The sequence below is a fragment of the Vidua chalybeata genome, chromosome 15, assembly GCF_026979565.1.
Source record: "Vidua chalybeata isolate OUT-0048 chromosome 15, bVidCha1 merged haplotype, whole genome shotgun sequence".
Taxonomy (NCBI): Eukaryota; Metazoa; Chordata; class Aves; order Passeriformes; family Viduidae; genus Vidua; species Vidua chalybeata.
In genome coordinates, this window is record NC_071544.1 from 2,776,091 (window position 1) to 2,803,533 (window position 27,443).

Consider the following 27,443-nt stretch of genomic DNA (forward strand, 5'->3'; position numbering starts at 1 on the left):
TGGGCTGCTCACCTGGCATGGCCTCTTCGCTCTCATTCCGCTCCTTGAGCTCCTCCAGCTTGACGAGGCTGGACTGGGCCAGGGATGTGACACCGGGGATCTGGGGCAGGCAGCAGGGAGGGGTCCTGGCCGCGGGTGAATTCTTGCACTCCAGCAGGAACTTGCGGTCGCAGATGATGCGGGTACCTGCCAAAAGCGGGGGGGCTGTCAGGCACTGCTGGCCCTGGGCACCCCCGCCCCTGAGCACCTCAGCCCAGAGCAGGGGGTGGGACCCAGTGCTCGGCCATGGCTCATGGACACATCTGGCTCTGGAGCCATCATGTCTGGCTTCCCACAAGGCAGCCTGTGACACCTATCCTGCTCAGCAACTACTCCCCACATTATTCCTCCCCTTCAGGCTCCTGGTGCTCGGCAGGATGCAGCACAAAGGGGTCCAGCCCAAGGGCTACCCCATGGTGGCCAACACAGGCCACCCCTGTGCTGCCTGGAGGGCAGGGCCAGTCCTAGGGCACACAGCGAGGTCCCAGCCTGCTGGCCAGGCAGCAACAGCTTCGTGTGGCACCCTGTTCCAGGGTGGAGCAGCAAGGGCACCCTGGGGACCCGTTCCCATTGTCTCAGCCAGCCACCTGCTGCTCCCTGCAAGAGGACAACGGCTGGGTTCGATGGGACATCTCCTCTGGCCTGCTGGGTGTGCAGTGTCCACCCAGGGCTGCCTCCTCCCCATGCTCCAACCGCCTGCCAGCAAGGCCTGAGGTCGCACCAGCCTGTGTGCCAACCAGCCTGTGTGCCAACCAGCCTGTGTGCCAACCAGCCTGTGTGCCACGTCTGCAGCCCTGCTGTCCCCTGCCCATCCCTCCCTGCAGCCCAGCACCAGCTCCCTGCCAGGCTCTGGCAGCGGGTGCAGTCCAGGGTTCCAGGGAGCCCAGAGCTGCTGCCCGAGGTGCCAGTGAGCCTGGAGCTTCTGCTGGGCACTGCAAACATCTTACACAGCCCACACCTGCCACGGCCCCGCAGCACCGGGCTGGGCTCTCTCACTGCAGAGAAGCTTAATTGAAGTCACACAACAGAGCCAGTGCCCACAGGGCGGGCACCTGTGGCTCAACCCAAACATGGCCAGCTCAGGAATGAGGCACATGCTTCCCTGAGAACAGACAGCAAAGAAAAGGAACTGCTCAATGGCTGGCCCAGGGGGTCAGAAGGGGGAAGGAGTACAGGTCTGGGGGAGTCCTGCCACCCAGGGCTGGTGAACTCAAGTGGGCACAGACTCTGGCATTAGTTACCCCCACGCTTTCCCTGGATCCAGGCAGCCTGTCCTGAGGGACCAGCATTGCACTCACCAGCCCCCTGGCACTGCCCCCAGCTCTCTCCCCAGAAGCACAAGGCCCTGCCTCTGCCTGTGCCCCCCTGTAACCATGGGGCAGTGATGGTCCAAACTTCGAGCAGGATCTTCCTACAAAACTTTGGGGTTCCCTTTTCCACTTTAGTGGAGGCTGCTGGGGCCACTTGGATCTGGTGCCCAGAGCAGGTGCCCGTGTCCTCAGGGAAGGAGCTGTGCGGGGAAGAAGCCAGCAAGGGACGCGTGCAGCAAAGAGCTGCCTACGTTAGGCAGGGCTGGGATGGCCAAGGCTGTTCCAGGGACAGCCCCAGCCCCATCCTGGGTCTTGGCCCCCGGTGTCATGGAGCAGACTGTGCCACCTGCCCTGGAGCTGCAGCCCTCCAGGATGGGGAGACAGTGGCTCCCCTGAATGGGGCAGGAGGAGGTGGCACTGTTTGCTGCAGCCAAGGAACCCTCAGAAGTGAGCACCCCAGCCCTCCCCTGCCCCTGCCCCAGAGAGCACACACCTACTGCACCACAACACTGCTTGTTTTCAATACAATTCTGCTGACATGTGTCCCCTGCCCACAGCAGGGCGTCACACTCGGTGAACTTGAAGGCCACTTCCAACACAGACCTTTCTGTGACTCATTCTGTGTGTATCTCCTTTGGTGTTGACACTACCACTGGGGCAGCAGCAGTTCAATTTTTTTTTTTTTTTTTTTGCATTTCACCCTCAAATACCAAGAAAAATATCTGAATATACCATCCAGTGGTGCTTCCAAGGTTGATTTGCCTGTGGTATGTGGATACTGCTTGTGCAGTTTGGTTTTCAGTACTTCTTTATGCTTTTGCTGGGGAAACTCTGCTGCTGCAAATAAGGATTTGTCTGGATAAGGTGGAAGAAGGTGAAGTCTCCACCTGGTCTGAGATTGATCCATAGGATTAGACACTATGTGCACTGGAGTTTCCTGCTTAAGGAATGGATTCCTTGTAGTTACTGCACTGCTTTGGAGCAAAAGCAGAACTAAGCACAGTCCAAGTGCAGAAAGTGGAGAACTGGGTCAGGAGTTAACATTCATCTTAAGCAGCGTGCAAAAATCCTCTTCTTCCTCACAGAAAGGGCCTGAGGAGCTCTTAGAAGATTTACAGCATTACAAGAAGCTTAGAACTGAACCTATTACATTTTCCTCTAATGGGAAGCACTTTTCTACGATTGCTTCTGGGCAGGTGAAGAACCCTGCATTCACCTGTCACTGTCGTCAGCCCTTCTTTGCAGCCCTGGGCAAAACCTGATCTCTCAGGTGACACCTGCCAGAAGTGCCAGAAGCAGCAGAACTAATCCAGAAGGAAAAAACCATAACAGAGAAGCAGGTTCACACCAATAAAAGGCCCACAAGTGGCTGGGGCAAGGACTCTGCAGACACCTGTGGCTCCAAACCCTCCCAAACCTGACTGCACCCACGTGCTCAGTACGTGACCCCGGGGAGATGCGTCACCGGGCACGGCAGCAGCTACTGGGAACAGTAACATACAGCCCTTCCCAAAATTCTCACACACAACCTATAAATGCTGTTTGCCTTTTATTGAGTATTCAGGTAAATATTTCACATTAATACAGGCTACATAAAGTAGAGCCACTATACGACATGAAATTTACTCAGCTTTTCCTTGTAAGTCTGTAAACAATTATACAGGTATTTACCACCCTAAAAGGTCAAAATCATGTCATCAGCTAGTTCTCTGCTGCATACAAGGAGCATTCAGTAGTGTTTAGCCAAAAGCACTAGTTTTGTCTGATTTTTAAGTTTGAAGTGGCTAAACTAACTGGAGAACAGAATCAGTTTGTATAGGTAAGTCAATTTGTTCTTCTACAACGGGCAATCGAGATTCCATTGTTACAGCCCACAGAAAATCGCTTAGTTAGGCACATGAAAAAAAATCCCCAGGGTTCTTCAAGGTCATAAAGATTCCCAAACCAGGCTAAAAAAGGACAGACCCCCTTAAATCAGTTGACGTACTTGAGATGCATGTTTCCAATGTGAGGTGCCCAGGTGCCAGGCCAAATCTACAGCAAGAAATAAAAAGACAAATCTATTATAAAAACAAATAAAGGTTCCTTTAACAGTGCTTTACCACTGAGGGCGAGCATAAGGCTTCCCTCAAAATACAACCAGACTGTCCAAAGGCAGGAGCTCTCCAGCTCTGACTGACAACCTGCGAGGTGCTGAGTATGGATATAAACCCTCTCACTTGTAACAGTCCATTACCTGGCTGAGCAGTCTTGAAATGCTGCTTGTTTTACCTGGAAGGTTTGGTATCAATAGCACCATGGATATTTTATGAACACATGCACACGCACACACTGTAGGGAAAAGTCATGCAAACAATCTCAAAGAACTGAAAAAACCAAACGTGTCACCCAGCCAAAACTGGGTCCCACAGCACTGTATAAAGCCCCAGGAAAGCACAAGTGGGAAAAGACAGCCACACTACCTGCTGAGCATCAGTACATTCTGTTGAGTTCTGGACAACTTTGATCATGGGATTCCAGGCAGGATCTGGAGTATGGAGCCCGTTAAAGAGGGGCCCTCCTGGGCCATCTGCCAGCTGAGGGTGCGAGGGTATCAGAGTGCCGCCGTACATGGAGATGGGCAGGCCCTGAGGGGACAAGAGAGCACTGGTGGAGGACACGGGGAAGGGTGGCTGTAGGGCGAGACAGAGCCAGGTCACCTCCATAGGTAATGTTCCATTACTGGCAGGAGTCTCAGCACTGTCAGGGAACACTGGGGCAGGATGTGGAACACAGTGATTTCAGAGTTGGAGATTCCAGCCAGCTTAGCCATTTTTCTGAACTTACACCTAAGCAGAGGCTGCAGCACACACAGAGTTTTCAGATAAGCCCACAAAGCCAGGCCAGCAGCTGAACACTGTGACCTCAGTGTACCCTCCTCTCTGCAGCACAGGACAGCCACAGTGCACACAGGGCTGCACTGAGCTGACCAGACTGGGGTGAAGATCTTCTCTAATTCCTGATGGCCATCTAAAATAATTCTGCCTATTCAGAAAGAGCAAGTTACAGAGCAGTTTTTTTGCAATTTGGAGAATTCTTTTCCTATGTGTGAATGGCTCTGCTTTGCCATGCAGATGCCAAGACCACATGCTATGGCTCTTTCCGAAACATGCTGGGAGTCCTCTCTTCCTGCCACTTCCCTGAGGAAGCTGTGTGGTATTGTGGCCATGATTTGTGCTGAAAGCATTAAGCAAACTTGTAATCACCCTCAAGAGCTGGGCAAGCTTTGTGAAACATTTCCAGGAGACTGAGCTTCTGAGAGACAAAACACTGAAGAGTGATGAAGGCCTTCAGCTACTGCAACCTACAATATCTGCAACCTACAAACTCTGGCTTGGTTTAGACCTGCCTCCAGGCTTGGGCACCTTTTCTGGTCAGTTCTGGGATGAAAGAAGGTTCAGGACTGGGGTGATGAGCAGTGGCAGCAGAGGACACACACACAGGGTGAACAGGCACAACAGGAGATGCAATAAAGGCAGGCCCTGGCCATTTCATAAATCCAACTCTCTGTAACTTACTTTAGAAAAATCCACAAAACTATTTGGCATAGGTTGGTGGAAAATATTCGAGGGAGCCACTATTCCAGAATCATCTCTCTCCATGGGCTGATGCTGAGAAAACGTGCCCGGGTCCGACAGCTGCTGATGCATTGGATGACTTCCCATGACAGGCTGAGACCAACCCGACAAGCCTTCTGCAAAGAGATTAAAAATGGCTGATGAAATTCACTGCAGACACTTGAGTAGAATTCAGCAGCTGCACACACCTAGGGCCACCCAAAGGCACCCTGAAAACACACAGCCACAGAGGGATCTCAGGTGTCCAGACAAGGGTGGAGAAGATGGGGACTACCATGAACTGCCAGTTCCACATGTCCACTGCAAAAATCCAACAGAGCTCCCAACACTATCTGTAAGCACATACAAGCTTTTCTTGAAAACACACAGCAATGCTGAGACATGAGTTAACCAAAGTGTGGAGGGCTTCACTGAAGCATAAAACAAATGCAGGACTCAAACGTTTGTATTGAAAGTTACCAATGGAAACACTCTACACCTCAAATGCTGCACCTCCTCCTTTCCACAAAATCCAACTACCAGGAAACTGAACGTAAAACTTCAGCTGTTTCAAAGTCATTCTTTGGGAACCAAGGCTGCCTGGAACAGAAGTTATCCCATACTGTTCAAGAGTCACGAGGAAATCAGTGCAAAAACTAGCATCCACAGCTCTGTGTCCCTGGGTGCATCAGCTGCACCTCAGCTGACACTGTAAAATGGGAGTGGAAAACAAGACAGAAACCTGGACAGAGGGAGCCAACAGTCAGGGCTGGAAACCACCCCATTAACAGATAGAAATTGTTTACTCTAAGCTCTGGATCATTCAGAGGACTCTGTACGAGGTCTCTGCACCATTTCAGGCTCACAAGTGCCTGGTGAGTTGATCCAGGCGGGTGAGAACCACCAGCATCAGGAGGGCAAACCACAGCACTTCCACTGACCTGTGCTCTCCCACCACTGCCACCAGCTGTCCCCTTGGGATGTTGCACATGGGAGTACAGACCGTGGAGCTTTCCTCCTCCTCTCCAACCCTCCTTCCGAGAGGCCCTGGCCGTTTCTGCACAGCAGCACTCACCAGACACGCTGTTCACTCCGAAGGACCAGATGCCGCTGTGGCCCACGGGGGCTGTGAAGTTGGTTCCCAAGGGCGTGGGAGTGACGGAGCCTCCCTGGCGGATCCTGGCGAGCCTCTCTGTCCCGATGGGAGGCGGCACCTTCCGATCTGGGTTGGCGTTACCCGTTTTTGGCTGGCCCAAGTTAGCAGGTGCAGAAGCAGCTGAGAGGGGGGAAGATGATCCTGAGGAAACTGATGGAATAGGAGATTCACCTGCTGAAAAGAGTATTTCTCTTGCTTAATTACACACAAAGTAGCAAGCGTAAATGCCATCCCATTTATTTCCCCAATATTATCTCAAAGCAAATGATAAAATGTTTTAAAGGCTTTTTATAGCAAGTATTCAAGTCTTTCACAGAAATTCTAAGAATTATTTGAACTCTAAAATCCACATTATAACACAAATGCTTTCAGCCATCAGAATCATGATATTCTCATGACATAGCAGTGTATCTAAATTAATTACAAGAAAGAATAAGAAACATGGAAGAGTTTCAGGAAGAGGTGAAACCATCAGCCAAAATACCATAAATATCTAAACAGCCTGGTTTTGGTATCTACCACTTCTAGCAGAAGAGAAATCAGACAGCTTCCCAAAGCCACAGGTGTGACCTAAGAGCATGAAGTCCCGCCAACTTCAGAAGCGTCACTGACTCTCCTTGGGAAATCCAACTTCCTTTGAGCACTCATTTAAATATTTTGGTTCTTAAACTCAGAGTGGCAATGAAGTTGCATGCAGTGACATGAAAAACCTCTTCAGCTACGATTCTGAATCAAAGACCCATATTTTCTGTAAAGCTACTTCCATGTTCTTTCCATTAGGAAGAAAACCCACTGTTACCTTGGATGATGCTTAGAGATTTTAGAACAAATTAAGTATAATTCCAGATCCCAATATAAAAAACAAACAAAAAGAAAAAAAAAAAAAAAAAAAGAAAAAAGGCAAGTATAACTTCAAACCATGGCAAACATGACATTTTCACCTAATATTGAACTCGTACTACTTAGAGGGGAGCCTTTGGCTTGCCATAATCACCTCCACTCCCCCACTGCTTCATGCTCTCTCCTCTCAAGAGCCTACAATGACTCATTTTTCTGCCCAAATACGTCTTTAGTAATGCTACCAGAACTAGTGGCATGGGAAAAACCCCATAAAATAGCACAGCTTGGGATTTGCACACCATCCTCACAGCTGCTAAAAGCAATTGGAAAGCATTTTGTGCATTACTGGGTAAGTTCCCCTCAAGTTAGAAATCTACTAAAGACAATAGCTATGAATTTATAGTTAACTAAGACAGACCCATGAAGTTCCTACATGAATTTGTTGCGCTTGTCCAAGGATGTGGTGAAAAATGCTGTCTGTTAAAGCTGGGAGTCCCAACAGGCGCTGGCCCTTGAAGGTAAACCCGTGCTCCTTGTATGTTTGCTGAAAAGCCTGTCAAAGGACCTGAAGAAGAAGTTGTAGAGCTGTTGGATGGATCTAGAGAGGGTAAGCCTGAAATAAACATAAATTTGATTAAATATCTCTCTTTGGGAACCTGCTTCAAAGCACCAGAGAAAGCTAGTGCTCCAAATATAAATAAAGCATCTCATCACCGTTGGGGGCATCTGCACATGGTAAGGTCATTTTACAGGTGCACGATTCTCCCTTAGAAACCGCAGAGGCATTTCTGGAGGCTCTCTGGTTTGGCCTCAAGTCTTAACAAAAACAGCCATCCCTTTGGTCACTGAAAGAAAATGATCTTAGCAGGGAGGGCAGAGCAGGAAAGCTGAGAGTGGCCACAATCTTTGCTTACAAAAAGCCACCCAAATCCAACAGGGATCCAGGGCTCTGTGAAAGTCCAGCACCAGGGAAGCAGTTCTCTGCAGGATGGGCTTTGCCATCCCATAGGTACCTTTATGTAGAGATCAGCCAGAGCTGTGGCCACAGAGACAGGGCTGGTGTGGCACAGCACTCCAGGGGAGGGGGCTGCTTCCTCCAGGGACGTGTGAGAGGAAGATAGAGATGGAGAAAGAGTTCAAAGTCCCACAAAAATTACTAGCAAGGGTGAATTACAGGTTTTTTTTTATAAGCCAAAGCTTTTAAGTATTTTTCCAAAATGTTGTAAAAGCTCTTATCACACGTTATTACCTGAAAGCAGAAATGGGCATGGCCATATGTTCACCTGAGTTTAGGGTTTAGTTTCAAGGGCCTATTAAACAAGATTAGTTTCAAAACCATTTAAACATTTCAAAATGACCACAACCAGGACCAGCCTATGTTGCTGCAGAGTGAGGTTGAAGGTTATCACTACATACACCCCACCACAAACAGCAGTGCTGCCAGGCAGTACCTTAGGTCAGAAACTAGAGGGGCACTTTTCAGTGCCTGGATAGTTCCTGTAAGCCAGGTATTATCAACCAAGTCACCTGATTTACTTCTTCCAGATGTGCCAGATCCAACCTGCTCCCAGGGAGAGAAATGATTTGTTGGAGTTAAAGGAGGTATTTTTCTCACTAGCCCAAATGTTAAATTGAGAAGTCTCCCTTACAGCCAAGGAGAAACACATCCCCCTGCTGCTGGAACATGGGGTGCTTAGCTGAGGGACCCCCAGCATGGGAGGACAGTCTTCCTGGGTTTGTCACAGCACAAACTCCACGGCTCTGAGGAGGATGCCAGTGCCTGTGACTGCAGTGTGGTTGAGCTGAGTTTGTCTGCAGTTGCAGCCTGGCTCCAGCGCAGAGCTCAGGCCTGAGCCGACAGCGGCGCCGGCAGCCCAGGGCCCTCCCTGGGCATCTGCTGTGGAGCCACTGACTGGACACTCTGGCCACCCCTCTGTCCACAAACCTGGCAGCCAAAAGGCCCCTGGGGACCAATTCCACCACACACCAAACCACCAATTCCAGCTGGCTGGCAAACCACACAAGATCTGCCCCTGACAGAAGGGTAACAGAGCTGCTGCCACCCGTGGGTGCTGCTGGGCTCCCAGACAGAGAACAAGGCAGGGACTGTGACAAAAGCAGCTCTCCTGCAGGACAGGGATGTCCTGCTGTCTTCTGACGGCTCAGTAGGCTGATGGGTAACACAGCTTTTGGGTACACAGCTTGTAAAGTGCAATGACTGGACAGTCCACTTCACTTCAGCACTGCTGGAGATGCTCCATGGGCTGAAGGGAATGTGACAGCCAGAGATGCACAAATCCACGAGTCAGGTCACAAAGAACACTTTTTAACTTTATCTTGTCTTTCATAAAAGTGGATGAAAAGCTTAGCTCGATATTAAAAATGGTTATTCTGAACCAAATCCTGACTGCAATAATGAGCTTCCTATTTGTGTACTTACCAAAAAATCAGGTTTTCTAATACTAAAATCTTCTGCAATACCATACTCTGCACTTACCTGGGCTATGAATTCAAACTCCTCATTGTGCTCTGAATGCATAACTGAGCTTTTGAGAGGAGTGTATCCATCTCACCAAACTCTGCTCAAAATTCAGTTTATCAAAGCCCCCAGGCAGATGTTGGTTACTGCAACATTACCTGCCCGTTTAGAGAAAGGGCCACAGTCACTCTGTGTGAAACAGAGTCCAACCATTTCATACTCATGTGCCGCTTCCTAAGCTGGCATACTTCAAGTTTGTGACCCCTTTTAAGAAGCAAACTCAAACTCCTTAAAATGCAGAGGACAGAAGTAACAAGTAGATTACTTTTGGTCTTCTCCACAGCCTCCTCTCATGGTTGGGCTAAGCCTGCCCTCAACTGCAAACTGCCAGGTCAAGAGACCTAAAAATGTGAGACAAATAGGCCATTTCCAGAATGCATCCACAGCAGTGAGATCTGCAGAGATAGCTGTGCCTCAAAGGAAGTGGTGAATCAGAGAACTCAAGCTGCAGTTGAGCTCACCCATGAACTTTCCAGGAAAAGCAGACTACCCAAACTCCACCCTGAGGTGAGAACTTGTTAAGAAAAAGCTGGGTTAGTGCACACCCAAACTATACTAAATCTTCACTAAATCAGTTTAGAGGTGATCCCTTAGAAATGTTGATTTGTGGAAAAATTTGCCACGGGCCAACTGTACAAGAGAGGCACAAAATACAAACCTCTGCTCCCTCAGGTGTCCCTCCCACAGCTGAGATCAGAGGATGGGTGTCCACCTGCTCCGAGGCTGTTCCCAACCCCTCTGACCACACAGACTTGCCAGCCAGGCCCTGGCTGCTCCCTGGCCACTGTGCTGCTGCTGGCCAGAGCACGAGCAGTGACCAGCCCTTGTCCCCCCTTCTCAAAATCTCATGAACTGTGTCACCAGGCCCTATGCAAACAGCCATGGAAGTCCCCAGCTCTGCCAGCCCTGGGGCTGAGCCAAGGGCAAGGTCCAGTCCCCTGGGACAAGCTGGCAAATGAGAGGGGTGGGCAGACCACACTTGGCTCTGAGGGAAGGCAACAGAGAAGTCCTCAGCCCACTGTACTCGCTCCTTTCCTCTCGATCACACCTTCCAAACATCCTCAAGCTCCCTTAACCCCCCTGCTCCTGGAACATCTAGATTCTGAAAAAAGGTGATCGGAAGCAGCATGAAGTAAAATGGCATTAAACGAATCAACTAAGGACCTGATTAACCAGTTGCCTCCTGCCCAGCACAATTTTAGCAGCACACTCCCTATTTGCAGGTTTTCTTCAATTTGCAATATCCTAATCAAATCCTAATTCAGGAAAAGTATGTTCTGTGCAAATATTTTTGAGCTTGTTTGAGAACTTCACATATACCTTCCCCAAAGTCAACTGTGTGAGTTTTCCTTTGCTATCTACCTAACCTTTCTAATGGCAGAAACAGGTTTACACTGTTTCTTAAATACTTACAGTCACTTAAGGATATATAAAGTATAGAAGGATATATAAAGTAGAAATATAAGAAATTTTCTCCCATTACAAACAGATGATCTTAACATAAGGGAACAGCAAAATACTTTGTTGCTGTAAGAAGTCCCAGCCACCCATGTTTGCACATGCAGGATGCCATTGTCAGGGAAATCAGCAGATCCCATTTGCCATAAGTTTACTTTCCCAGGAATTATTTCAGCAACAGCCAACCTCAGTTCAGAGCCCTGCAGAGGAAAAGCTGAACCACTGTCAGGTGGTCTTGAAGCCTGCTGGGGGTCCGGCAGCTCTTTATTAACAGTCTCTGTTGAACAAGGGTCCAGTTACTTCATCTGACACATCTGGTTCTGCTTCCTGCACTGAGGCTGGATGTGGCCCAGAGTTCTAGGTGTGCCCTCGCTTTGCAGAGCAGTACAACCCAAATTTAACAACTGAGAAAAAACTACAGTCATAGCAAACACCCCAGTTTTGTGGTTAAAGCCAGTAAGAGAGAAGTGTTCTGGTTTGCAGAAGTCCTGCACATTTGTCAAGCAACTGAGAGGAAAGGGAATGCTGAAGATCTTCTTTCCTTACCATCACATCTTCCAAATCCTCTCTTCTCCTTTAATCTGAAAGTCAAACTACTTGACTTGTCCCAGCCCAGCATTCAAGTCTTGAAGCTTTAGCCCAAACACCCAAGACACACTGTGTGGGCAAGGATGACTCCAGAGCAAGGCTCTCCAGATACCCAGCTCCAGGGCACCCCACAGACACCATGGCAAGAGCAAAGGGGTGGCAAAGAAGAGACCTCTTGAGGGTCCCTTCCAACCTAATGGGTGCAGTTGGTTGTCTGCAACATAGTTTGAACACTGAGAAGAAAAATCCTGCAGGCAGAGCACAGCAAGGGCAGGGAGCTCAATCTCAGTGTTCATAACCCATTTCAAACAAATCCAGGTGTGCTAGTACTGCTATACTGAATCTCTGAATAAAACACCCCAGGCAGTAGCACACCAATAAGCTCCACAAAGTAAGCTTACTAAAATCCCAGAGCCATATCAAGAACCAAAAGGTAAAGAGAGTTTATCCTCACTGAGTCAAGCTGGAGTCTCACATACAATATGGAGCACCTGCATGCAGTCACTGCTGCAGCTGGAACCTCCAGGAGTCCTCAGGTTTGGTGTCATCCCACACTGTGCTCCATTCCAACCCAAAACCTAAAATTGATGCTACACTACAAGCAGGTGGGAGAATTCCTGTCTCACACAGAGGACAAACAATGCAACATCTGATATCTTCCGAACTCCTAACAGCCTAGAAGAGCCGAAGAAAAAAAAATCGTCAGCATTTTAAAGAGCACTTGGAAAAAACAGGCCATCCTCATTACATGAGCATTCTCCAGCTGTCATTTGTAGACTATTTCTCCATCAGTATGATGACCAAAGTGCAATGGCTGAAGAAATGATTTTGTCCAGAACATGATCTTAATGACTTACCTACGGGACTAGTTGAAACCCGCTGGGAAGGTGGCCTGAAACCAGGAGCCTTGGAGTTGTCGGGATGAACGTTTTCCACGTGTCCTAGCACAGAGTTATTCAGAAAGGTAGACTGAACAGTGAAAGATGGGTCAGCTGCTGCTCGGGTAGAGAGTGAACAGTCTCCCCATGCTTGGTTAGCTGGCACCTGGTTGCTATCAAAAAGACTACTAAAGTGATTGAAGAGCGTTGCTGGCCCAAAGGCAGGAGGCAATGATTTGTTTGCTGGGTTAATGTGCATCTGAGAACCGTTCATAACGTTCATGGCTGACGAAAGCTGCACTGCAGCAGGTGGACCTTGAGAAGGTGTTAAAGGAACTTGATTCGTAACAAAAATAGACTGAGGATCTTGATGGAGGTTTGCATTTGGTACCACTGAATAGAAAGAACCTCTGGACTGCATCCTGTGAGTAACTCGAGGTGCTGGTACAGCTACTTGAGGTAAGTTACTGTTGTCCTGATTATCTGCAACAACTGACCTGGGCGACGCTAAGCTTAAAGGAGCAGTTTCTGAGCTGGATGAAAAAGGCATCGACATGGAAGGGCTGATCTCGGACATGCTGGTTGGCAGAATTTCCTCCTGCGCGTTGTTGAGCGGTGCGGGGCTGCTCACCGGGCGCGTTTCGGTGCCCCCTGAGCTGCTGCTGGCTGACACACTGCAACTGCTTGCGACTGAAGCTGGCGGGCACGCGCTTGTTGGCGGCTGCTCGGGGGTGGACACCTTCTCCTTGGGTGCTGAGACAGCCGAGAACGATTCCGCCTTCAGGGCAGAGTGCTGCGCTTGCGGAGCAGTAGATGGCAGAAACGCGGTGGGCACTTGCCCGTTGTTTGTGGGGGCAGAGGAAGCTGAGGGCAGAGTGCTACAGGTGCTCGTCACAGTTGAGATTGCTGTTGCTGCAGCGCTCGTCTTGGGGACGCAGGCAAAGAGCTGCTTCCTGACCGAGGAGGGAGTCCGGTTACTGGTCACACACAGAGGCTGGGTGGAAGCAGCTACAGACGAGGCGGTAATGGGACAACTGGACGTAGGTAACCCAGGAGACTCCGTCTGCAGAACGCTTCCATTCTGACTACCTACACGACTCGAGCTATTATGCTTTGGAGAGCTGTTCGTGCTGCCAGGGTTAACTGGTCTCACTGGGAATGGTCCCCAAGTGTTCGGTGAAGGTGAAAAGGTTCCTCCAAACTGGGCCATAGGTAAGCGAGGGTGCCGGATCTGTTGCATAGTTTGGGCAGCCAGCAAGGCAAAATGAGGGTGAGAATAAGCGAGAGGAAGAGACACCGGAAAAGATGAGCGCACGTTCGCTGGGACGTTCTTGTTTAATTTGTTAGGAGGCTGGAAAGTAGATAGTGTCGATGACTGCGATGTGACCAGGGGCGGTGCTCCGAGAGGAAACGAGTTCTTGTTGGAAGCAGTCGCAGTGCTGACTCCAGACGAAAAGTTTGCGTGGATTGATTTGGTACTCGAAGCAGGTGTTCTTATATGAGTTTTAGGAATCAAGTCTTCCAGTTCCTTGGCAGGATCTTGAATAAGGGCATTGATGAGTTGCACTGCGTATCGCGTGGACTCTGTACCACCCCTAGGTTAAACACAAACAGATTTATCTCCTGCAAAAGGAAACCCCACTTTGCGCAACATTCCGTAGCTTCAATCTTTACTGATCTCTAAGTCTATTGTAAGTTTACTGCAATAAGTTATTTCTTGACTTCTGTGTAACTTAAGGATTATCTTTGAAGTCGATTCTCAGCATATCTTGGCAGCAGGAATGCATGTGCTATTCTAGAACAAAGAAGCTAAATAGATCCTGCCTTAGAAAGCAAACAAACTTTTCAATAAATGACACTGTGGAGTAACTCAAGACTTTCATTTTGAGATACTGTACCTTATAGTGATCATTCTCTCTCCATTCTTATCTTTTTGCTTATCCACATCAATGTGGGCACCAGTGACATCTTGAATTGCTGTGATGTTGCACCCACCTCTTCCCATTATTCTAGATACGACAGAAGCTGGGACTGATAATTTCTTTGACCTATATCACAAAGATCAGAAATCTGTGAAATGCATTCAAACTTCAAGACAGACAAAACCCCTCTGCTGTCTGACAGTGGCTGAAGTAATATTCTTAAGGGGAGTAAGTGATTTTCTGCTGATCCTTCACTTTTTGGAGCCTCTCTCAAAGTCCCCCACTCAAATTACTCATCCTCCTCAGTACCTGACAAGGATTCTCCAGTAGCATTCATTCCACCACTATTGTAACACAGATATATGAGCCTCACGCTACTTCAGAACCCATTTTGGATTTTACCTTATCTTGGGTACCTCCCCAAAGTGAGACAAATCCTCAGCTTATCAACCTGAATTTACACAAGCAGCACTGCTTCAAATATAAAAGCCCATGGCTTAACTACTTGGACTGTTTATAGCAAGGAGAGATGGCTTTCCAGTGATCAGCTCTGTAATATCACCTGCATCCACAACCTTTTAGTATGCATCTCTTTCAGACCTCAAGATCTGGAAGTGCAGTGTCACCAATAAACAGTGGTGGGTGAAAGCAGGTGAAGGTGTGCAGTGCTGTGATTTAGGGAGCTGCATGTGATGGCAGCCTGGACTAGCAGAAGCAGGCTAGCTGTCAGGCCACCACGCTGCCACCAAAGTCAGTGAGTTCAGGGTTTTCCTGATTCACATGGTACTGGTGGGTCAGAGCAAGCACGTGGTATTGGGAAGTGTCTGAACACTGTGGAAAGGCTGCCAGCTTCACCTAGCTATTCCAGTCTTGGAAACTTGTAAGTAACTTTCTTCTTGTTAAGTAGGTAATCCACTGATTCTCAGGGAGTTGTTTGTCACTTAACAGGACTTAGAGGAAACCTGTTTAATTTTAAACACCTAAACACACGGAGATGTTTTAAAGCAACACCTCGTGTTGCCAAGGTGTTTTTCCTTTCCCCCATTCCTGACAGGACAGCACACTACAACCCTTCCCATTCCTAGAACCCCCAGTGCATACACCCAGCTCTATCCCAAAGCTGTTTCATGCTTTGGGTTTTCTTCCCCACCTCCACTTCCAAGGCTCCTTTCTCAAGACAGACATCAGTTACTCCCTCCCCAAACCAGAGCTCCATGCTCACCTAAGTTTCAAGAACACCTGTATTGCTCACAGGGCTCCTGACTGCACCTTGGTCTGCTTCCACTCCAGCTCACTGGGGACCTCTGACAGCCATCAAGGAGGCACTTCTCTTCCAGGAGAGCCCACCCCAATATCCAGTCCCCTCCCACCCATCATCCACAGCTGCTTCCCTCCCTCCCTCCTATGGCTGATGGTTTTGTCCCCAAAAGTACCTTTTTGCTCCGGAACAGCAGCGCCCTCCTCTCTGCAGCTGAAATTGCTCAATTGGTGTTGGCTGCAGAGTGTTGCTGGGGGGAGGGTCTTTCAGAACTCTGCCCACTTGCCTGTCAGGGGCAGAAGGGACGTTTGCATTGGTTACTTTGATAGACATTCCTTCTAGCTGGGGGTCACTCACAGGAGAGGGAAGAAGAATTCTTGTTGAGATCAGGAGAGGCTTTAGCAGAAGGAGCTCCTGGGCACTGCACCCACACATCCACAGTCACCAACAACACTCTTTGGCAGGACATGCTTCCACCAGTCAGGGCACAGCAAACACCAGTGCAGAACCCTGAGTGGGATGTTCCTTATGGCATTCCTCAGGAAAGAGGATAGGGCAGGTTCTGGATGCATGTCTAGACACTGCCAAGGCCAACACAGGAGCAGACAGCACCCACGTGGACATTTGGGCTGAGCCAAGGAGACTCAAAAGCCCCAGGAGAGCAGGAGCAGCCCCAGGTAAGAGGGGCTCAGGGCTGTCTGAGGGGTTCCTGCCTGCACCACTCCCCAAGTGGGGACCAGGCTGCCACCACACACCCAGCAAGGCCACGTCACTGTGGAGAGCCCCATTGGTGACCGCATCAAAAGGCAGAGACCAAACCAAGAGTTCAAACACACGAGTTCAAACACTAGACCAAACTAAGAGTTCAAACACATAAAACTTTCACATTAAACTGCCTTTTTAACCTTTATTAAGAACACTCTGTGGCTTCCACTAATCCAAATGCACCAAGCCCTCTATACAATTACGTTCTTTGCACATAGCCTAAAATTCTCCAAAATGGGCACATCTAGTCACTGCCACTGCAGAACAGAAAAGCAGGAGGGTTTCCTAAGTGCAAACAAAGGATCTAACATTGGTATGTTTGTGCTGTATTCCTTTTTGATAAAGAGAACAAAAAAAAAGCAAAGCCAGATGATCATTCTAGTAAAAGTTAGGGATACTGGGTATTAATGGCCATACAGTAAAACCCAGTACATTTTCAAAAGAAAAGATTGCTTTACAGTAAAACTTTAAATCTCACTGTATCTCTAAGCACTCACTGTCAGGTAACACAATTTTCCACTGAATTAGTGATCAAGGTCACTGCCCAAAGTACAATGAATTCTGGCCTTGAAGGGATCATTTGCCTCTCCTCTACTCACATCCATTCTGCCTTTAGTTCATGGGCAATCATCTGTTGTAGGGCTTTTCACTGCCCTCTGCTCCTTTGCCCTTTTATCTTGTCCCCACATCCTTTACTCCACTAAAGCCACAGGTTGTCTTTATTTTCTGATGACAAATACAATGTTTATGTCCTGTTCACATTAAGTTAGCGAGGAGCTACTACAAATTAGGGCTGCAGTTGCTTTTCCCAGCACTGCAAGAGAAAGTGGGGTAGAATCTCCTTAAGTTAATTCTTCAGTTATATAATCTTGCTGGACATTCTGTATTTGAGAATAATTTACGAGCTAAAAAGCTCACAGACAGTTTTAAAACATAGTATTAAAGTCTTTACCTTCTAACCACTTCTTTCCAGCCTTCTTCTCTTTTCTGGCCTCTTTTTGGACTGGTCAGATTCAGCTTTACATTTGGAGAGGTCAGAGGCAGGGAAACAGACTTATAAGTAGTCGACAAAGAACTCGAATGACCTTCACCGTCAACTCTGGGAACAGAAATGTGCTGATTACCCATTACAGAATAAAATGACAGCATACAGTTTACATTCCTGCAGCTTAGAACTAGCAGCATGAACTGTTTCCAGAAGAACCAACTCTAACAAGGAGTCAGAAGGATGCATTTAGCTTGTCCTGCTGTAGTGAACTGCACAGGACCCCAAGGCTCTTGCAGCAAACCTTGGATGAAAGGTCCAAGGCAGAAACAATCTCTGTTCGAAGAACAGAACAGAGACAAATTCCAATTTTTAACACTCCTAATGGGAGCCCAAAACACACACCCTTCTAACCACAAGGGTTAATGAATCCACTCATTCTGCATCTAACCTGAATCTGGGAAAAACAAGAAACACAAAAATATTCTCTCTTCCCACTCCCAGACAAGTGTCTCAATCAGTTTGACAACAGCCCTGTCTCACTGCCCTTCTTGAAGCCACAATGTCTGTGTTCTTATTGAAGCTGGCCTCTCTGTCAGCCCAGTGTCCTGCAGATCAACCTCCCTGCTCTCTTCCCTCCCTTAGTGCAGAAAATGGAAAGAAAAAACAAAACGATGGGGATCAGACTTGTATTACTTAGATGTAAAAACAAAGACTACCGACCCACGTGGGAGCTAAGCTTCCTGATTCAGACCAATGACCTCTTCAGAAAGTGGTATTGTAAAAGTTATCAGCAAATTCCCAAGCAATTGAATGACCCTTTGAACCATTCATGTGACCTCAACATTCCCTGAGTTCTTCTGACTCTCACCTCTGGCTCGACAAGGTTATATCAAACTGGCCATCAACCTGGCAGGTGAAATGCTCAGAGTCATCAACTTCTTCTCTCCTTAAAAGAAAGAGGTTGCAAATCAAATGAGTTAATGATGAAACCATAAAACAATCACAATGTAACAAAACCACTTCTGTTTGTGGATGATAAATAAAGCTGGCAATTCCTTATTAAATTCCCAGCATATTCACTTTAAGATCCATTCTAACAAAGCTAACAATGCAACATGGATGCTCAAAAAGCGCAGAGAGAAAAGGCTATTTGGCTCAAGTAGTATAAAAAACTAGCCAACAACACCCCAAAAAATCTTGTTCTAACAAGATTTTGAAGAGGTTGTGTTCAACAAACTTAACACAGCTATGCAAATAAAGCAGCCTCAATCTCTCTAGGCTCTGGGAATGTACAGTTGGTGTAGAGCTTAAGCTACAGAACATTGACACTGGCATAGGTGGAACCTTGTGGAACACCAGGGAAGGAAGAGAGCACTCTCACCTCGTTGGTGTTTTGGAAGCTGAGGTGCTGTTTTTTTCTTCCTGAGAGGGGATGAGCAGTGAGGCATAGCGCCGCTCCGAGGAGTTCGTATCCATCGTGAAGTTCAGCTCCTGGCTCTTCCCTCCACTGCTGCTCTCACTGTTGCAATCTGTGCTATCCAAGTTATCTGAATCGCTGTTCCCACTCGCACCACCACCTCTTGGCTCTCCATTGATTTTATTTTTATCTGCTTTTTGCTGTGCTAGAGATATATGCTGATCTGGCAAAATTATCTGCATATTCTGAGGAGTCTCTTTTGTTTTATTTTTCTTATTTTTTCTATTTGTGCTGGGGGTAGTCACCACATTAGCTCTCTTCTTCCCAAAGGCATTTGTGAAGGTAGTTGAAGTTGCAGAAATTCCAATTGTAGTTGTAGTAGTTGCACTTGGAGGCTCTATAGGAACTTCTTGCTCCACTGAAAGAAAAGCAGTTTACATACAATCAGAACCCACAAAATAGCAAAATCAGTGCCCTCACTGAATACACCACAGCTGAAGTTATGGTCCTTGCTGAGCTGTCAGACTAGCACCAAATTCAGTTGTAAATCCTCCAAGAGTGAAAGACTTTTGTGAACACAGGAGGGGGTGAAAAAAGAGCAAAGGAGTTTTGCCAGGCAGCAGCCATGCAATACTGTCAAATATGAGAGACCAGCTTTCAAACAGATTCCTTTACCTTCATGGTTAGAAGGTGGCACCCCCACATCTACATTGTTCATAGAAACACTTGTTCTTTACCTTCATCATCATTTTCTTCTTCATCATCATCTTCTTGCAGTTCCAGAGTTTCCTTAGGCTTGTTTTCTTCATCTTCTTCTTGTTTTCTTTTTTGTTCCTCTTTCTTCTTCTTTCTCTTTTCCTTTCTTTTCTCCCTTTTGGCTGCAAGAGCTTGTTTTCTGCTTTCCTCTCTTGACTATGTAGGAGAAAAGAATGCATATTTAAACATTTTCACACAGACTAAGTTATAATTCAGATCGTCCCTAGAAATCTGGGGGGAAGGAGAAAGGAGAGAGCACAATGAACTAGAATGACTGGCATATACTGAATCCTTACACAGAAACTGGACAGAACTTATTCAACAACAGGACTGGCTGGTCTCAAGATATCTAAGGAATGATAACAAAGTATTAACAAAAATACAGTTTTAATGGAAGACCAGAAAAATCTCTCATCCTCTTAGTCCTTTCTCAAACATTTAATAAGCTCAGTGATACTTTTGGTGTGATGTTCACATCTTTGATTCAAAAGCCAGTTCTCAATGGCTCTAATATTAATTTTTTTTAAAAGTATACGGAATCAGTCATCTACTGCACTGTTTGTGCACAGCAACTGATGTGTGCTTAACAAGTCCCCAACCTGAAAAATTTAATAAACCAATGTGGAACTTGTCAAAAACTGTAAGAACCTCCATTAAGAGAGCCCACTCAAGAGTGTGTTACCCTAGAACAATTTACAGTATTCTCAGCAAAGGGAGAAGGGATTTTTTCCATATGTACTCAACTCCCCTGAGCAGAAGTCCATAAAATGCTTAGGGACATGATTTACACCCACAGACATACACCATGAGACTGGGGACCTCTCTTACTCACACCACCTCTGTGCTGAGGTGGTCCCAGAGAGCTACTGCCTAAGGAACTATTGGCAAGTCCAAGCTTTCCCAAAAAGGACAATGGAGTGGCTGAAGCAGAAGTCAGTTCTGATTTGCCACCCTCAGTATGTGCCTCACTTGTATGATACATTAGGGGAAGGAACAGAGACACAGTCAGAGCATGAAGACTGTCTGTCCCAAAAAGCACCAAAGGAAATGCAGCCTAGAGATTCACACACAGCTCAAACACTGTTACACGACAGCAATTTTCTACTCACTTTTTCCAGGTCTAGCTCCTTCAGCAGTATAGTTGCATTTTTATTGGCTTCTGCAGCCTGCTGGTCTTTAGCTTTCACAATTGTCTCCACACACTGGTGACACTTTTTCAACAGGTCCTGAAATGCAAATATGTCTTACTACCACTGTAATAAACAACTGAAGAGGCTTGCTCTACAATGAGATTAGCTCCCCTGTATTCATAAACATGCTATTTCACAGAATAGGATCTAATGCTGATTTACTTTTCAAGTGCTATATTAAAAAGGAGACATGCACAAATCTCCAAATCAGACGTATGTGAACAAATATGTACATTCAGTTTTTGAATACTTAAGAATTCCCCACGGATATTTTTGCTAGAAATTCAGGCCAGGGTCTTCTCCCCAGATCCAACTCACCTTGTCCGTGATGGTCGCTATGTAGCGCATGCACTCAATGTCTGAAGGAAACTGGTTCACTTCTTTCACCAGGAACTGAACTACTTTCACATGCCCCTAGAACACCAAAGAAAATTCTAATATTTTGTATACAATTGTCAACATTCATCATCAAAATACAAGTTTGATATCTCTCAGTTCAATGCAAAACACTGAAAATAAGCAAGAACATTTCTGGTAAGCTGCTGTTTGGGAAGAAGGGCAGGTCCTGCTTGCTCAGTGCTGACAGCACAGCCATTGTTCTGCTTCAAGGTGGCAAAGACAAGCTCTTCCACAAGTTACTTTTAATTTTAAAATACAAGGGCCAGAGGCAGATCTTCATGATTTTAGTAACAATCAAGACAAAAGACAACCCTCTTTAGACACTCTCTTGCCATTCACCCCATAGAGCTGACTTAGACTGTTCAATTACTGGTCAAGTCAGATCAGGAAACTGAGCCACCTGAATGTTATCCTGGCAAGCACATTCCTCTGCTCCCAGGGTACACTGTGCAACCACATAAAACACCTAACTGTTGCTTCTGAAGTTATGTGAAAGCAAGGCTCAGCATTTTTGTTTGTCAAAAAAGCGCACATTTATTTGGTATTTTGTTAAAGGCAAAGTAGCTACGGTTAATAAATTCCTCTGCTTATGCTCCTTCCATCCAACACCACAACTGATTAAACAATCCCAAAGCAATGCTCTTCCTGCCATGAAGAAAAGGCAGTGGGTGACAGGAGAGCTGACTACACAGTGTCCCATCACAACAGATGAGGAACAGAACGAGAGAAACACAAGGGAATCAAGACAGCTTATTGCAGACTGGTATTGTGTTCACCTCCAAAGCAGGACTGAAACAAGCAGTACAGACCGCAGAAATATGGAAATCTCAAACAGTCTCAGTTTTTTCACAGTGTACAGTTGGAAATTATAAAGCTACCATCATTTATGGAACAAAATTTTTCAACTCTCAAAAACTGGATCTTTGTGAAGTACAGTAATTATGACTTTGAAGCAGGTATTTTATCAAAGTAGCAATTTTGCCATCTTATATTTGATTGCTCCAAACCCAAGCATTCAAACTCAAGACCAAACGAGAGGCACTGTTTTGAAAACACAAAAGAAGCTGGTCTCCCACCTTGCGAAATGCTGACATAAGAGGGGTAATTTTCCTGTTGTCTGCAGCATCCACGTCTGCCCCTGCTTGCACAAGCAGCTGCACCACGTCGTAGTGCCCACCGTTAGCTGCCAGCCACAGCGGGGTGTTTCCTTTCTTGTTGCGAACATCGATGTGTGCCCCTCTAAAAGCACAAACCCAGAGAAATGGCATGAGTCAAGGTGGAAGTCAGAGAGCAAGATCACAGAACATCAGAGCACAACTGGATACAGAACTTTAATAACTAAAATACAGTGGCAAGGTATGAGAAGTTCTGAAATTTCTCAGAGAAATTTCTCTGAAATTTTTCTGTCCCTGAAATTTGCTGATTCATCTGCAGGGTAGTGACAAGGGGAATATTTAAACCTCCCTGACAGAAATGAACACTCATTTCATGTCACCTAATGCACCAGAGATATGCAACCAGCAACCTTTAAATTATCAGTGTGGTGACTACCCACAGGACACAGCAGCCCCTTAAGATGCTAGCAGCACACTGGGATATGCTTGAAAAGCTCAAGAGCTACCTCCAGGCTTTGCCCCTCAAGTGACAGTGGGGGGTTATGCTCACGTGGGAGTTGCTGGATTCATACACAAACAAGCTGTCCCAGCCAGACACTGTCTGCCTGCCTCTGGTCCCAGCTGCCTGCTTGGCTTCATTAACACTACAGTAGTGAGATATTCCAGGATAATACTGAAGAGTAGGAAAGAGATTTAACATCCTATTTTCAAAGCTTCCAATTCCCTTTGCTCTCAGGTGCATGAGGTAATGTGAACAAGAGCACTTTTGCCACAGAGGAATACAGAACAAATGTGCCACTAATCATTAGTCATAACTGCTTTGGGTTGGAAGGGACCTGAAAGCTCATCTTGTTCTAACCCCCCTGCCATGGGCAGGGAAGCCACCCACGAGATCAGGTTGCTCAGAGCCCCACCCACTCTGGCATTAAACACTTAATGAGAAGAAATGATTTACCGATTAATGAGGAGCTCGCAGAACTTGTAGTGACCCTTATCAGCTGCAATTGTTAAAGCCGTATCTCTCGAGGAAGGCACAGGTGGGGCATTCACATCTGCTCCTTTATCAAGGAGAACCCTTCCAACCTCTGCATAGCCTCCTGAAGCTGCTTCCATCAGAGGTGTGAGACCAGTCTGTGCAAAGAGAACGAGTTACTCTGTGAAATCTGCACAACGTACTTCAGATAAGACATAAATGATTCCTACAAAGGGAAATCAGATTTTTATTTAGCTGCTTATATTTAGTTTAGGAGCCTAACTTCAAGCAGCCTCTTCCTCAAAAAAGACCCCAAAAACCCAACCAAAAAAATCCCCAACAACAAAACAAAACACCCACACACAAACCAACCAAACAAAACCAACCCAAAACCCAAACACTCTTGGGCTTTGATTTATACAAACCCAAGCAAACTGTTGACTAAGCACCACCAGATACCTGTCTCAACAGCAAATGCAAAGTTTATAACAAGATCTCTACAACAGAGGTTAGAACAGATTCAAATGAAGACACAAGTCTACAAAAGTCTACAAAAATACTCAGAAACTGGCTTTATAGCTTTTCTCTAGCCTCCCTTGGCACTGAGACTGATCTGGGCCCAACTTAGTTGCCAGGTCAGACTGTTAAAAAAACTTACACCAGCTGCTAACATGCCCAACTGACCATTTGAGAGCTGGCTTTTATCCATATCCCCTTTTCTCCAGCCACAGTCATTCCAGAAGCAGGCGGGGTAGACAGACACAGCAATTATTTCAGCAGCCTTAGGAGTTACCAAAAATTCCTTTGTGCTGGGGAAATCAGTCTGGCTGTCTACACAAGCTTTAAGCTTGCTTTATGGCAGGAGACACAAAGCTGTCCCAGAGCACCAAAGGATGGGACCTGTGGAGCATTTCAGAGGCACAGAAGGTCACAGTACTGAAGCCATGGGTTCTACAGCAACGTAAAAGCTTTACAAAGTTTGACTGCACTACTTTGGTTGTAGACAAGAAGTCTGCTCTATACGAGAATCACAAGCAACACTATTCTCTTCCTGCCTACACTTCACTTGCATGTAAAAATATCTGTATCTGTTCTGAGTATCACGTCAAGTTTAAACCTGAAAAAGTCTAGACAAGACTCAATCTAAGTTTCATTATAAACTCAGAAGGACCAGTCAGCTTTTCCCTAATGCAAAAAAATACATCATCACTGATGCTTTTTTATTTTCTAAAAGAAACCACACTCATTTCAGAACATTTAAGTGCTCTGATGTATTAACTCCTCTGAGCCCAGAGGAGCTCAAAGCTACAGGAAATTTTGAAGCAACTTGATGACTCAGGGGCAATAAATCATAAGGAAAGGCAAGTCCCCCACTTACCTTTGCCCTGTGCTCGACATTGGCCTTCCTGTCCAGCAGCAGACTGACCACCTCTGCCCGGCCCTGGAAGCAGGCCAGGGTGAGGGCTGTGTTGCGGTTGGTCTCGATTTGGGCGTTAATATCAGAGCCCATATCAAGCAGCAGCTTCACGGCAGGGACATGGCCATTCATAGCAGCCAGCATCAGAGGAGAAATGCCCAGCTTACTGCCAGTCCTGAGGGAAAGAAACAAACTGCAGTGCCCACGGCTCACAAGTGCCTCCAAAAGCAACAAAATGTTTTGTTGTAAGTCAGAAAGGAACATATAACCTACAGAAAATATAGGCACTGACCTAAAATAGCAGCATTTTTAATTAATTAGGAGAAACCACCAGAGGGACTATATGCAATAGACAACTCCAATGTATAAACCAGGAAAATACATTTCAGCTGTTGTACATTCTGATGGCTGAAGCAGACATAAGCCTTAAGCTACATCTGATTTTCTCAAAGAAAAACATGCTTCTAGCACAGCTGCAGCTTTAACTTTCCCTAGTTAAGAGTTCTCTTGCTCTATCTAGTGTTAGAATATATGTAAGTTTTCTTTAAATTAGTAGAGAGCAGACTTAAGGGACACTGCTGTGTAAATTTGTTCCTCTGCTTGAAAAAGACATCTTCAAACACACAGAGCTGCCCTGAGCACCTGGCTGCCTTCTTGACATGGTTCTATTTGGAAATAGTTTGACTTTCAGACCTCAGAATGGTGGAAAAGGGAAAGAATATGTTTGCAAACTATAATCCCTTAAAATTTAGGTATAAGTCAGATGAAGTTTGTGATAGTTAAAGGATTTAAAAGCACTAAGAAAACATGAACATAGAAATGTCTTCAGTGTAAAAACACTGTTACAAGGAGGTCTGAAAACACCTGAGATTCCAACCTGAGCCTCAGGATGGAGCCAAGAGGAAGTGCCTGTGTCACACTGAAGCTCAGCTGGTCACATGGTACATTACCTGGAATTAATTTCTGCCCCAGCATTGAGAAGAATCTTGATGATATTAACATAGCCACCAGATGCAGCAAGGCTTAACGGCGTGTAGTCAGACACATTCCTGTGTTCTTTATTTGCTCCCCGCGCCAACAGCAAATCAACAACCTGAAAAGACAGCACGAGTATTAACAGACATATTGTGGCCTTTGCTATTATCCAGGGAGTGAGAGGATGTTATCACAAACTTTCCAACGTGCTACCAGCTTCCTTTGTCAACAGACAAGATTCCATAGGAAAATCTCCACCCTCTTCTGCTTGACTTTTCCCTATCTCTGTACAGCTCCCACAGTCCATGACCACAGCAGCTGAGCACTTGTCTGCCAGAAAGGCTGTTCTACCTAAATAAAACTGCAAGGTTTTAAAGTGAAGCTCTTCCTGGGAATCTTAAGTCTGCAAACAATAGATCTACCCCACTCCCATAATGTCTCACAATGTCTGAGCATCTCTTCCACAAAAACTCATCTCACAACTTGAATTCAAATGACACTTGAGCCAAGTTTGGCCATCTGCATTATATGAACTTTCCAAAAAAAAAGTGGCAAAAATCAGAGTGACTGATATTTTAATGGAACGAGGATGAGGAAGGACTCCTCTATTAGAAGTTGCTTCAGAGAAATAAAATGAGAGAAAATGAAACCATTTTGGTGATGTACTTCAGTGGGCCTCAATTTACTATTAACATAAGCTAGGTGATTTCCAAACAAGCCAGAAAAAAAGGCTCCTTGCTAAGCCAGAAACATAAGGGGTAGATTCTGGCATAAAGAAAAGAAAAAAAAAAAAAAAAAAAGAAATAAAGAAAAAAAAAAAAAAAAAGAGGAAGAACAGGCTACTACTACAGGCTATGCTGATCTTGCCTTTTTTATGAGAAGCACTTTTACTGTTAAAAGATCTGCAATTCAAAATTAAAATGGAAACTTTCCAATTTTGGCAAACTATTTGAATCCTTATATTAATCTACTACAGAGCTCTTGGCTATCTCCATGCCATCTTCTAAGGTACTATGCACATGACTGAAATAGGAAGGATTTCACAAATCTCTGAAACATCCTTAAAAGATGGGTACAATGTGTCCTGCATTGCATCTGCACTTTTCAGCCCTGTGCATTATCACTAAAGCCACGTACTGCCCACACAAAATCTCAGTTTCTCTCCTTGTGTGCCTGCACCAGCTGTTTCAGGTCTGAGAAAAGGGAAGATGGATAAGGAAAGTGCCCAGTGAATAAAGTTATTCAATAAATATCTGCCTCCCTCACAGAAGTACTTACCATGTGAGCATACACTGACTGAAGAAAGACCACAAGTGACCATGATCATTAACTAATAAAACTGGGATAGGCAAGGGAGAGAAGGAAAAAAAAAAGTCTTAAATTTCTTCTTCCTTTCTTAGAAGAGGAAAAAGCCTTAAATTAGCTACACTGAAACAGGTGAAAAACCTTCTGGAAAAAAAGTAAGATGTATCAACAACAGAAGAAACCCAACAGTGTACAAAAAAGCTCCTCTCTGCAAGTAAGAACTCCAGCCCTTTGAGGACATGTCTGTACCTCCTGGCGTCCACCGGAGCATGCCAAGGAAAGCGGAGTATCCTTCGTGCGCTCCGACTGTGCTTCTATATCCCCACCTTTGTCCAGAAGAATTTCCACGACACCAACATGTCCAGCAGTTGCAGCCAGAATCAAGGGTGTAAAACCTAGTGACATGAGATTGCATTAAAAAGCAACCTTGAGTATCTCAAAAGTATTATTAAGGAGCAGAAATGCACAAATGGGTTAATTCACAATGACTTCTATTGATCATATCTCTTCCTCAGACTGGGGGTTTCCTGCTGGGTGCTACAATCTCAGAGCCTTTCCC

The 27,443-nt window shown here is 46.1% G+C and overlaps 1 protein-coding gene across 7 annotated transcripts in view; it reads right to left on the minus strand.

Moving 5' to 3' along the window:
- Positions 1-27,443, minus strand: part of ANKHD1 (ankyrin repeat and KH domain containing 1) — a 106,449-nt gene that overhangs the window by 369 nt on the left and 78,637 nt on the right. For 3 of the 7 annotated variants that reach the window (XM_053957042.1, XM_053957035.1, XM_053957037.1), the window contains 19 exons: positions 27,134-27,279; positions 25,555-25,697; positions 24,566-24,779; positions 23,170-23,345; positions 22,176-22,338; positions 21,019-21,114; positions 20,620-20,736; positions 19,492-19,666; positions 18,719-19,172; positions 18,206-18,283; positions 17,302-17,448; positions 15,760-15,870; positions 14,303-14,452; positions 12,384-13,999; positions 7,360-7,554; positions 6,021-6,275; positions 4,907-5,082; positions 3,812-3,976; positions 13-186 (listed from right to left, as the gene is read on the minus strand). In XM_053957042.1, coding sequence (XP_053813017.1) covers positions 13-186; positions 3,812-3,976; positions 4,907-5,082; positions 6,021-6,275; positions 7,360-7,554; positions 12,384-13,999; positions 14,303-14,452; positions 15,760-15,870; positions 17,302-17,448; positions 18,206-18,283; positions 18,719-19,172; positions 19,492-19,666; positions 20,620-20,736; positions 21,019-21,114; positions 22,176-22,338; positions 23,170-23,345; positions 24,566-24,779; positions 25,555-25,697; positions 27,134-27,279 — 4,751 coding nt within the window. Of the gene's footprint in view, positions 1-12; positions 187-2,885; positions 3,384-3,811; positions 3,977-4,906; positions 5,083-6,020; positions 6,276-7,359; positions 7,555-12,383; positions 14,000-14,302; positions 14,453-15,759; positions 15,871-17,301; positions 17,449-18,205; positions 18,284-18,718; positions 19,173-19,491; positions 19,667-20,619; positions 20,737-21,018; positions 21,115-22,175; positions 22,339-23,169; positions 23,346-24,565; positions 24,780-25,554; positions 25,698-27,133; positions 27,280-27,443 lie in introns of those variants that run through there. The other 4 variants (XM_053957036.1, XM_053957039.1, XM_053957041.1 and 1 more) reach the window with 4 other exon arrangements.